The 12,874-nt window shown below is 42.6% G+C and overlaps 1 protein-coding gene across 1 annotated transcript in view; it reads left to right on the top strand.

Moving 5' to 3' along the window:
* Nucleotides 1-1,538: 1,538 nt before the first annotated feature.
* Nucleotides 1,539-12,874, top strand: part of SLC12A4 (solute carrier family 12 member 4) — a 307,394-nt gene continuing 296,058 nt past the window's right edge. Inside the window, exon 1 of the mRNA XM_088470905.1 lies at nucleotides 1,539-1,791. Within this exon, the coding sequence (XP_088327031.1) occupies nucleotides 1,656-1,791 (136 nt within the window). The 5' untranslated portion in view covers nucleotides 1,539-1,655. The remainder of the gene's footprint in view (nucleotides 1,792-12,874) is intronic.

The raw sequence follows: 12,874 nt of genomic DNA, 5'->3' as shown, positions 1-12,874 counted from the left end.
TGTCTGACTATACAGAAACAAGGCTGAGCTGTTGCTGCCTCATTTTCTTGTCTCCCTGCAGTTCCATTGAACTCTACAAAGTTGGTGAGTGTTAACTATAAAAATTATTAAAATAAACAAAGAAGATGTTTATCATATATATAAAATGAATTGGTCTATTTGTTTGTTTATTTGTTTATCTGTCCGGTTATGCAATCGGACACCCCTTCACAGATTGGGATGAAACCAACACGAGGTGGTCCAGTTGGATCCCGGCCTGGTTTTAGGGGGAGTAAAGGCCCCAGTCGGATCTCCCGTTGGTGTATGCTGAGACTGCACATGCACAGCCGCCATAGCCGGGGAGGGTACCGCGGTGTAGACCATAGGTTATAGCGGCTAATGTAATCTTCAGATGGCGTTAGCTGAAGGGGGCCAATATCTGGAATGCATTGCATTCCAGATATTGATTAATTTGGCAGTATCGCATCCCCCAAAGAAAACTATGGGGGATGTGGCTGCCAGCGATAATGGAGGGATACTTAATATTTGATGCAAACTCCCGAAAACTGGTATTTTCGGGGATTATACTGTACCTCAAATACACTTTGATAAATGGGCCCCCAAAAAACGTAATAACTTGAAGATTTAAACCAGGGCAACGCTGTGTCCTTCAGCTAGTAAATTATAAATATCGTCTTTGTATTATTGTAATCATTTTTATATCAAATCTCAGGAGTATGATGGGCAGGGCCGGCTCCAGGGTTCGGAGCACCCTGTGCCGACCCTCGATAAGGCGCCCTAACATCACGTGCGGCGAAGCCGTACGCGTCCGAATATGACGTTATTTGGAGGCGCGCCCGCATGGCACTCCGTCACTGGCTGGGTTTCCCCCAGCCCTCTCCCGTCAGTGAATGGTTGCCGCGAGCATCATCCATTCACACTCCGGGGGCACTCCGGGGGTCCGGCACCGCTGCGGCGGTGGGGGTCCCCAACCTCCCGATTTGACCACCCGCGGGCCACTTCGACGGTACTGTCCCTCTGAAATCGGGATGCTGGGGAGGGGTGCCGCCTCTCAACGGTGGCGCCCCTGTGCGACCGCACTGGTTGAACACCCCTAGAGCTGGCCCTGATGATAGGGGAGGCTCTGCGCTTCAATTCTGAAACATCGATGGTTGCTAACCATCGGCTTCCGATGTCCATCACTAGTCATAGGGGTTAAAATTTTAAATAAAAATTAAAAAGTAATTTGAGATATGGACCGTTAATAATTGCTGCACTGCTCCTATTATTAATATATATGCCCCAATAATTATATAAAAATGCTTCAGTACAATATTGGGCATTAATAGACCTCATAAAATTATTTTTAAGGTTTGCAAACCCCGTTCTTTCAACAACAAAAATATTCTTTGAATTCTGGGGCCAACATTGTCATGTTATAAAATAAACAATAACATACTACATTATAAAGTATGAACATGAAAATAATACTTTATATACTGTATATAATGCCGTTTGCCTCACAGCTCTGTCAGTGGTAGTTAGGTGGGAGGGAATATGGTAATTTACTGGGAGGAAGTGAGACCATGGGTTTGGAATGTGTTTGGAAGTGCAGTGAAGCTACGTTGGCTGGTTTGTAACTGGAACTTTAAGTAGTAATTTAATAGTATAAAGCAATGTTCCATTTTACAGTAGTCCCAGTAGATGACAATGAAAAGCTGGAATATGACAACGTGGAAGGTTTTAACAGTGTGGATTACCGGAACACAGGACAGAGTTTGCGGGATCCCTACGATACTGTTAGTTCAGATGGTAAGTGGCAAATTGGGGGAAAATCTGAACTGTATCACAGATGTCTTGTAAATCCTTCCAGGGGTAATGTTCTGTTATCTAAAGTAGAACGTGAACCATCATCATCTGTGGGAGCTTTTAGGTGCATTTACAAAGAAGCACCATTTGGGCATATTTATTATTACGACGTCTAGGATGTCGGTCTGTCTGGCTCCACCTAATTTCACTACGAGGCAAAGCCCATTTGCTTAAGAGGTACAGACTCCGTAGCTCGGTCATAAACAGCTCTTCACTGAATATTTGTATTCGGTATGTGTCAGAGACAGTGCCTGTCTTGTTCTTTATATTTACTACTTTCTAAACGTCACCCAGAGCAGTGTCAAGCACTTCAGTTAAGCCACTTTGAAACTGTTATTTTCATACATTAATCAACATGATTATGGGGTCTATTCAGCAAGATTGACGATGTTGCCCAGAATATTATTGGACAACATCGTCACAAGATTTTATCAATTATGATAAAATATAGAAGCTATGCAGCAATATTTTGAGCAGGGACAGCGGTTGCGGTAACACGCTGTCCCTGCGATGTCACAGAAGACGTTTTCGGGATTCCGAAAACAATCCTTTATGTTTGTTCCTCTGCGCATGCTCAGTCATGCACTCGGGAACAGTCTCCGTCCCTGCTTGCGGTGACCGCCGACAGGTAAGTACAGCTCCCGCCTGCCAAAATTTTTTGATATGTGTATACAGGCTTTATACTAGCCTGTATACATGTATATTTATGTGCGATTATATTTAACATTTATATATAAATATAGAAAGTGGATTGACTTGAGAGCGACTAAGTTGCTAAAATGTGCTCATAGCGTGAATTTAATATAAATATTCATAAATGAAATAACCCAAGATAAAATTCATAGAAATAAAGTGCCAGTGCATAAATATGTATAAACAAATAATAAACAATTTATTAAGAGACACAAATTCCTATATTGGGAGGAAAAGGGGCTGGGGGAGAGAACATAGGGAATATATAATATTATAGAAGTGAGCAATATAAGCTATTAAAATGGATAACTTAATATAGGAATATAAAAGAAGGATCAGAATAAAAAATATTTCATGCAATTTAAAAAAGGAAGCATTCCTTTTTTAAAAATAAATAAATTAGCAGCTTAACTGAGTGGACAAAGTTGAGGTGGATTATTTCATATGTCCAAGAGGCAAGGTCTGGTCACGGGGATGATGAATTCCCATGGACGAAACGCATAGTTTCCGTATTTTTTATGTAAAAAAATTATTGCTGAATAGACCCCCTATGTGTTTGAAATTAACAAATGGTAATTTTATACGATATTAAACAAGGATTACAATCTCTACTTGGGTTACCAGGGGCTTCCATGATTATCTGTGTCATGCATGTAGAAGAAGTATAATATATTACTGCATGACATAAATACTTTGCTCTAGTAGCATGTATGTGTGTGTGTATATGTGTGTGTATATATGTATGTATGTATGTATATATATATATATATATATATATATATATATATATATATATAATAATTTTTTTTTTTATATCTCTTTAGTGTTTGTTGGTGAATATCTTCCACAGCTCTCAATTTAAAGCTGTTAAGTCTTACATAGGTTACTTTTTTTAAACTAAATAACTATTAGACCAACGACAATTCTTGTATATAAAATTAATTGGTCTGTTTGTCTCCCGGTTATGCATTCGAACACACCTGCACAATTTAGGATGAAACCAACGCGAGGTGGTCCAGTTAGATCCTGGCCAGGTTTTAGGGGGTTAGGGTCCCGGTTGGACCTCATGTTGGTGTACACTGGGCAGAACTTTGACCCGGGAGCCTGTTTTGAGCCTTCCATTAGATGAATTTGGACAAAAACTTTGTACAGTGGTAAAATTGTTTCCCACTAAAATTGAGGTCCCAGTCAGACGCTGGGTGGACGCTGGGCAGAACTTTGACCTGGGGAGCCTGTTCTGGGCTTTCCACTGGATGGATTTGTATAAAAACGTCACAGATGGGTGGAAATTGGTCTGGGATGCGGTCAGACCTCACGGCGGAGTGCACAGGGCAGAACTTTGACCTAGGGAACCTGTTCTGGGCCTTCCACTGGATGGTTTTGGACGACGTCACATAATAAAACTTACAACTTGAAGATTTAAATCCGGGCAATGGGCACTTAAGCTGTGATGAAGAATGTTAAACAGTATTCTGAATTTAGAAAGTCACCATTTACATTGTCAACAACAGAAGGTAGACATTGATATAGACTTGGTTAAAATGTCTACACTGTTAATGTCGACACCTGCAAAATGTCAACATTTTCGTTAGAGGTAGGGAAAGACTTAACCGCGGTATACGCCTGAACGATGGTGCAATGTGGCGATACAGTATTACAATATATCACATTGCCATACATACTACATGGTCGACCGTACAACGACGCAATATATAGTTACATGCTTCATGTAACAAAACCACGTCGTCAATGGAATCGTCCCATCTGACATGCAGAACATCCAATGGGACAATGCCACGAATTATGTGTGTACACGACAAATTGGGTGTACACATTATACGATGATTGTGTAGATTAGTTGAAAGTACCAAGATTGCATGACCTATCGTATAGTGTGTTCCTACAGTAGCTTTAGAGTAAATCTGTCAAAAGAGGACAGAGACTGCTGCTTACCCCGGCTCCCACAGTGACATGAGATGGAGCTGCTGTACAGGTAAGTGCTGAGACCTCAGTGGTGGGGGCTAATTGTGTGACTTTGCATGGCATACGCATCTCAAAATGTGTATGACTATGCTTATTTTTATTAAAATAGTATTTTATTCCCATTTTACTAACAAATCTACACCAGCCCCACTTTTATTATTATCTTTTATTTATAATGTGCCATAAAATGTCAGCAGCATATAGGATATTGTTCTTATATGGTCTTGATAATTGCCTACACACTTTCCACACTTTTCCTTGCAAGCCTTGCTTAAAGTTGTCCTTTCTACTACTAAATAACCTAAAACCATCACAGAGTTCTCTGTGACAGGTGCAGGGTGCTAGCATGAACACTATTAATGTTTATAATTTACTTTTTTTAGAAGTGTGTGTAAGTAGCATCCTTATTTTTGTGTGCATCTCAGATTCCATCACAATTCTTCCTATCTGCCTCAGCCGCGAATTCGCCATCATCCTTAATGCAGTTGCACCCGCACATGACTACTCACAATTAATATGGATATTTCAGGTGTATTTGTGTCTGGTTGTCTGTTTGCAATTACACAAACATACATTTACTGACCTCAGCCCATGTAATGTATAGCTACAAAAAAGGCTCCTGGTCTAGTAAACAGTTGTGAGCTGCAATGGAAGTGTCCCCGGATGAAGAGTTGATAATGTGAGATAAACTGTTCAGAGCATGATTGTGGAACTGCTGCTCCAATGTAACCACTGGTTTGTAACCTGATATATTACTATTGTGATGAAGTACTGTGCATGGGCAGTTGAGTGGATTAAATATATTGAATAAAATAGCCATGAATTTCCACATTATTATTATTATTATTATCAATTATTTATATGGCGCCACAAGTGTTCCGCAGCGCCTTACAAAGTACAAAAACAAATTGTATACAAGTGACTTACAGAACAATACAATACAGGACACGTAGCTAAAATATGCGTAGACGAAAAGTCCGGCATGCAAAACTAATTGAATACTGCCCTTAGTCTCTCAGTCAGCATGGAAGTGCTACAATGCAGCGGCCACAGCTTTTTTCCCACACTGAGGGCCTGATTCAGAGCCGGACGCTCTGACCAGAGCGCTCGCTCTGAATCAGGTCCGACCTACCTAAAATTGGTGCGGCCTCCTGGCCGCTCGCATAGCTGTGGGTGACCACCCACAGCTTATGCGAGCGTCCATGATGATGGTCACGATGGTCAAGACCATCGCGACCATCGGGCTTGCGACCATAGGCTTGCGACGAGACCCTATCAGAGCCAAAAGCACTCCCACTGACATGACTAGTGATGTCAGTGGGGCCGGCCCCAGACGGTAGGCGTTCCCATGGGAACGCCTCCGTCTGTTCAGCCACGCCCCCAGCATGCCCACCAAAGGGGGCGTGCTGTCAATCGCCATCGTCAGCATGCCCCCTTTGGTGCGAGACCCCGAGCGACAGCTTCCCCGTCGCTCGCCGGGTCTCGCGCATGCGCACGACTGAGGCGCCTGCGAGCGGGTCTGAATGAGACCCTGAGTTCTGTTTACAGTCTCATTTGCACACAGATATACCAGTGTCACATATCAAATTAATCAGTAGTCTCCTGGTGCGTCCTAGTCACACCACATTGTAACTTAGATGCGTTTTCGACAAAAACTTGCACTTGTCTTGGACTCTAGGCCCTACTACTAAGTGCTGTGCAAAATACTAAATATAACCTATTCTTACCCTGCAATAAAGGATAAAATATGTTGTATTCCAATTTGGGATAAGGGATATACATATCGTATTCAGTATGAAATACCGCCGGCCGCATGGCAGTTTGTGTAATTACCTTCCTTTCATTAAGACATTTAATTACTACATTGAGACTTTATTCTGCTCATGATTGCCTACTACATGAAGCCCCGGAGAGGAGTTTAGGCTGGCTACTTCCCTCGCAGCCCCGGAAGATTTGGGCGATTATCCCGCATGCTGGCTGCTTCCTAGAGAAGTGGGCAGGAGATGGGGAGATTATACCTCCAGGAAATGGCATCCGTATGGAGGAGACGGGGCTAAAATGACGCGGCCGAATCATATTATCCCCCCACTTCATACAGACTCACTAATCGCAACATTTTGGCATGATGGGGCGGGCATCAACTACGTGAAAGCCCGGCCTTGCCCCATCACAGCAAAATTGCACGTTTTGAGAGTCCGTATGGAGGGGTAGGGCTAAAATCATGCAATCATGTCATTTTAGCCCCACCCCCTCCATACAAATCGCGATTCCTAGTGGTATTATCTACCCATCCTGTCCACTTCTCTAGGAAGTGGGCGGCATGTGGGAGATCTGGGAAAATTTGGGAGCCTTCTGAACCTGTTTATTCATTTGGCATTGGAGGGAGGTCTATCATTACGGTCCATATTAAATCAAAGAACAGAAACTTGCAACTCAAGCTTCTTTAACTCCCGGGATGGTGTTTTTTCTTTGATTATCCGCTTTGACAGATGAAAGACAATCTCCAACTCTCAAAATGAAAGCAACATCCTCTTCTACATCATAATGTGAGTTTTTAAAAATATTTCTTTATTTGTTAAGTAGACACGCTTATTTTAATGAAATGCATATACAGTAGTCTGGATAAATTGTGAAATAAATGTACAGCCAGTATTTTGTTGTCTTGGCAATATAATTTCCATATTATGGGGTTTATGTAATAGGGTGTGGTGCAGGTCGAATGCGCTGGCAGGATCCTTACGAATGTGAGTTTTTTGTTTTTTTTAAATATGCAACCCTGCTTAGAAAGATTAGTTATGTAGTGAAAGGCCATCCTTAATTTTGCAGACATGACTGCATGGAACATTTTTATTTGTTGGGAGTATTTATTGTTACAAAGACCTGATGACTGTCCTTTTGTTGCTGTTGAGCATGACCCTTTTACCTTTTTGTCTATCTTATCTTGTTATATTACTGTTTGCCCCCAATTGTAAAGCACTGTGAGTAACACCTCCATTAAGAGTCTGATGGTTTGCATAGGTTCGTTCAAATGAAACAGGTTGAATCCTTTCTTTCTTCCATGGCAGAGAGGTAAAGGCAACCAAACCCCTGACACAATATTCACACAGGTTTTTAGATAACTTCTCCGTTTTATTAGACAGGAGCACTTCTAGTCCATATAACGGCACCTTTTAGAATATTAGGCATATACATCTAAAACATCGACACACTAACAAGCAGTTTTGTGCTGCCCATCCACTAGGCGATTAAACCTAGCGATGGAGCGATAACCACGGTCATTATCGCTCCCATCGCTTGGTAATCGGGCAGTAAAAAGCTAAAAACGACCAGCGATGCGCGCGCCCACTGGTCGTTTTTTAACATCAATCATCGCCCGAACATGACGGTCAACCTGACGACCGCCGTCAGGTTACCATGTTCGGGGATGATTGATCTTCATACACTGAACATCTCAACGTTCATTGTATGCACTTCACCCCGCGGAAGACGACGGCGTCGTAATTGTGCCGTCGTCCTCCGCATCGCCTAGTGGATGGACAGCTTAAGTCATTAAAGTTAAAAAAAAACTGTAGACATTTTCCAAAATATCACCTATACTCCTTTGACTAAATAGGTACTGCACTTAAAAACACATCCCTATTACCTACTCCTCACTACTTAACGCAATACTTTACATACAGCGATATCTGAACAGATAAATCTGTTATTGGTACATAACCCGTTATTAAAACCGGTGTTGATTTGTCAAATGAAACTTGTTGGTGCACTTAAAATGTCTTAAAACACACATGTTTTAGTTGTTAAAATAAATTCTGGATGAAGAGTAGTAAAATTGTGTTTTATACAGTAATTCAATCCTTTTTACTTGAAGAGGGGGTAGCTGGTTATAATAATTGTTGCTGAAATGGAAACTCTTCTTCGTTGGCATAAATGTATTTATTTACAATATTGTTATATCTCTTTATATCCAGGAGATGTTCAGTGTAAACCGTACATTAGACTGGACTCTTAAGGTGCCCATCCACTAGACTATTTATGTGAGGGATTGAACGATATCGTTATCGTTCATAAATCATTTGCAAAAATGTCTAAAACGACCAGCGATGTGCATGCCCGCTGGTCGTTCAGACATCTATCATCGGGCAAACATGCTGGACAACCTGATGACATCGTCAGGTTCAGCATGTTTGTAGATGATTGATGACCCTGCACTGAACGACTGCTCGTTCAGTGCAGGCTCATCACAGACTGACAAACGACTGCACGATTACAATGTCGTAATTGTGCAGTCTTTTTCAGATCTTTAAGTGGATGGGCACCTTTAAGTAACTAACTATTGGCTCTGCAGTATATTTTAGTTCTGTAATTAGTACAGTAGATAGAATGGCTTGGTAATGGTAACTGGTCCTGTGCTAATAACTGGCTCTACAATATTTGCTGGCTCTTTAGTATAGAGTGACAAGTTTCTGCATTGATGATTGACTTTGCAATCTGCGTGGCTCTCTATTATGGACGTCCCTGCAGTCACAGCATTCTAAATAACTTTTGTATGATGCTTGTGACTTAAGGTATACCTGTCAGCAAGGCTGCTTGTTCTTTACAGCAAGCTGGATAATAAGGCCTATATGTAATATATTCATCCACCTCCCTGGAGTCACTGTATTTTAGGACCTGATCCCTCTGGAGAGCTCCCACAGCAGTCTCTGGATTTCTGTCAGACACTTCCTCTCAGCCTGTTACTCTTGACTGTTTCTGCCTCCACTTCAGATGTCGGACGGGGATATCTCCAACTGCCTCAGCACTGACGAGCAGAGCAGTTACTGATCTAATAAGTCACGCCTCACACCGCTGCCTGTCTCCCCGCTGCTGATCACACACCGTTACCGCAGACACAGCCAGCAGCAGCGCAGCTCCTGCCTCTCAACGGCTACCTCAGGAGACCTGTCACAGGGGTCTGGTCTTTTACTATCTCCTGCATGCGCTTGCTAAGCTTTCCCACCAGCAACATGTGCCTCAGGCTGGCACTGGCCCTGGTCCTGACACTGTCGTTGTGCTACCAGAGTGTGTGGGCATGGTCCACTCAATTTCACTGCTGATGTGTGGGTTGTTGTTAGAAGTTGATGACCCCCAATTAGAGACATCTGTGTGGGATCCATATTACCCTTGTGGTGTTTTACATTACTATTCTGGGATACCACAAGCGCATTAATCGCTGGCAACAGAACCCAGCATTCGGCAAGTGCATACATGTGGCACCCCACCAAGACTCTGTATTCCTACCTATGCTGAGGTGCACCTACAAAAATGTGAAGGTATAAGGTGCCTCCTGCCATTGTCTAATATAGGCTATGATTTCATTTTGTCTTTGGGGTTCAGGGACCTTTTTTCACTGGCCCCCTCAGCGGCGGTGGACATTAGGGGACAGTAATGTGGCAGGCTCAAGGATTGAACTAGAGAAAAACGGCAGTTGGTGGCCGCGCTGAGGTGAGGTAACTGCCAGGGAGAGCAGAGCTGTTGCCTTTTTCGCGTCTTTTAGAATTGATTAGGGCGAATCTCGGGGACGCGCACGATAAGTTTCCACTGCTAAAATACGCGATATAGGTTAAAAGTCCAGCAGGCAAAACTTTATCACGTACGTGAAACTAATTGGATAAATTCTGTAAGCTATAAAATCCAGGTCACCCAGAAACGGGCAAATTATCAAGGGGATGGGGGAAAGCTGAAGCTCTAAGTGGCCACTTTATTAATGATCGCAATGAGTCCTGGGCATGGTATTACCCTCCATTTTTCAAGATGAAATCATAACGCTGGAATGTATCAACCGGCACATGCAGGGACGGTATACGTTTAGGATGCCGGCGGCCGCAATACCGACCGCCAGCTTCCCGACTCCTCAATCCCGGCTAGGGTTAAATGACAGGCATATAAAATCTAGACGCCTGTCATTACCTCTACGCCGGGAGACCAGCACCCGGCAACCCAATCGAAGGGATGCTGGGCACCGCGAGCGGGGGATGGCTAGGTTTAGGGCTCCCGGGGGGGGGGGGTAGGCTAGGGGAAGGGGGGATTAGGGTTAGGCACCCCCCCGGGGGACTTAGGTTTAGGCTAGGGGAAGGGGGGGGTTTGGTTTAGGCACTTAGAGGGGGGATTAGGGTTAGGCACTTGGGGGGGGAGGCATTAATATTGCCATGCTGCTGGTACCATGTATGATAGGGGTAAAACCAAGCGCAGGCATATTTCTTTTCTGTTTTGTTTAAAAATTTTGCCTTGTGCTATCATGGCAGCTTTCAATTAAGGCTATAAAAATCCTAGTTGGGTGTGGCTAACAGCCAGCCCCTGTATAGATGTATCCCTCTGTATCTAGGAGGTGAGTACATTTAACTGCAAAGTAATGATGTGCTGGGCATATATGCTAGTGTTAGGGACCTACAGAACAATGGGGTCCCTTGATGCTGGGCTGCAGGCTTAAATGCTTTGATCAAATCATGACAAAATCCCCTTTGTTTTATTTGCTGCACACACATGGATTTGCAGTATATTATTGTTAGCGCCGATAGCAAAAGTATTTCTGTTTTGTATACACTTGGGGGGGAGGTTAGGGTTAGGCACCCCTAAGGGAGGGTTAGGGGGGTAGGTTAGGTTAGTTAGTACTTACCTAGGGATGATCGGTATTTCCAGCCAGATAATGCGGCGTCTCACAATTTGATGGTTGTTAGTTAAGTAATGGTGTGCACAGATGTTGTTGCCCGGGATATGATTCTTGGGGTAGGAGTACAGTACTGGAGTTACTGGGGGGTGGTTCTCTTTGACACAGTGTCCTAGGTGTGCAGTGCGCCGGTGAACGCCTGGACTGAACCGACACTCAGCACTGGAAGGACCACTGATGTCTATGTGGGGGATAAAACGGTTGTGGCTCGGGGAACCAGGTACTGTTACCCCCCTTCAAATTGAGACTTGCCTCCTCAGGTCTCTACAGTGCTCTGCTCTCACCCCTTACCGGCTTGTAGTTTTCTAGCTTATCTCCTCCTGTCGCTTCCGGGTCAGTCATGTGTTCGCGGCCCATCTGGTGTTGCCGAGGTGTGAGATGTCCGTGGTGGTCTCCAGATCTCCTCTCTGTTAGTGTGAATAGGTGTAATTTATAGCTAGTTTTAAAGCTGGTTTTAAATATTAAACAGCAGTCTTCTTCAGTAAAGACCCAAGAAAGGTCTGCTTCCCATTTCAATATTGTTGTAGGTTTAGTAAATTCTGTAGGGGTAATTAGGTAGGTGTACCACCATGGGATGCCTCCTTTGCTATTTGTTTTGCTAGTTGATTTAGTAGAATTTTAGGGAGCTCATGAACAATGTGTGGGGTTGGGGTTATACTTTTTAACCAATATCTGATTTGTAAGTATTTATAAAACTCTCTAAAAGAGGTGTTAGGATTTGGGTATATGGTAGAATAGTTGTAATTTCTTTAAGGCAGATTATACCTTGTGCTTTCCATGTCACCAGGTTTAAATTAGGTATTCGGGCAGCCAACCCCTCCAGAGTAAAATTGGTGGAAGGCAGACTAGTATTCGAGGTCATGTTTATAAATTCCAACCAAGCTTTTCGGGATGTGGAAACCGCTGTGGATCTTTCAATCCACGGTATTTTAACATGTGATGGCAACCAAAGACAATCAGTGAGCGGAGACGGGGAAATCATATCACATTCAAGCTGGACACAGGGCATTAATTTCTCTTTTGAAAACCAAGAGGTTAGTTGTGATAATAATGACGCTATTTGGTACCAGTGTAAGTCTGGGAGTCCCTGGCCTCCTTCCGCTTTTGGAAGAGATAATTGTTTCCTTGTCAATCTTGGTTTCTTACCTTTCCAAATATAGTTGGTAAAAAGTTTTTGGATCTTAAGAAGGACATAGTTTGGAACTAATATGGGTATTGTTCGAAATAAATACAATCATTTTGGTAATACAACCATCTTTAACCACTTAACTGACTGACTATTTTTCCAAAAACCGCTCCGAAATTGTCGTTTTTTTTTTTAATTTTTAAATTAGGACAGGAACAGCTTTTTAAAACTCATCCAACACGATTTTGTAAAAAAAAAATATTTTTTTAAACGCTGTATACCATAAAAATGGCAATTTCTATGGTATATAGTAGTGATGGCCATCATTAGAAACATCGATTGTGACCACAGCTGAATATATATATGTACATATATATAGTGTGTGTATGTATATATATATATATATATATATATATATAGTACATATATATATATATTATATATATGCACACGCATTTATATTATGGCCAGGGCTCTGCTTTATTCATGGGGTGGGGATTCAAAAATGGGGGAGAGGC

Source organism: Taudactylus pleione, unplaced genomic scaffold (genome assembly GCF_031769625.1).
Source record: "Taudactylus pleione unplaced genomic scaffold, aTauple2 ptg000106l, whole genome shotgun sequence".
Taxonomy (NCBI): Eukaryota; Metazoa; Chordata; class Amphibia; order Anura; family Myobatrachidae; genus Taudactylus; species Taudactylus pleione.
This window is presented reverse-complemented; position numbering and strand designations above follow the sequence as displayed.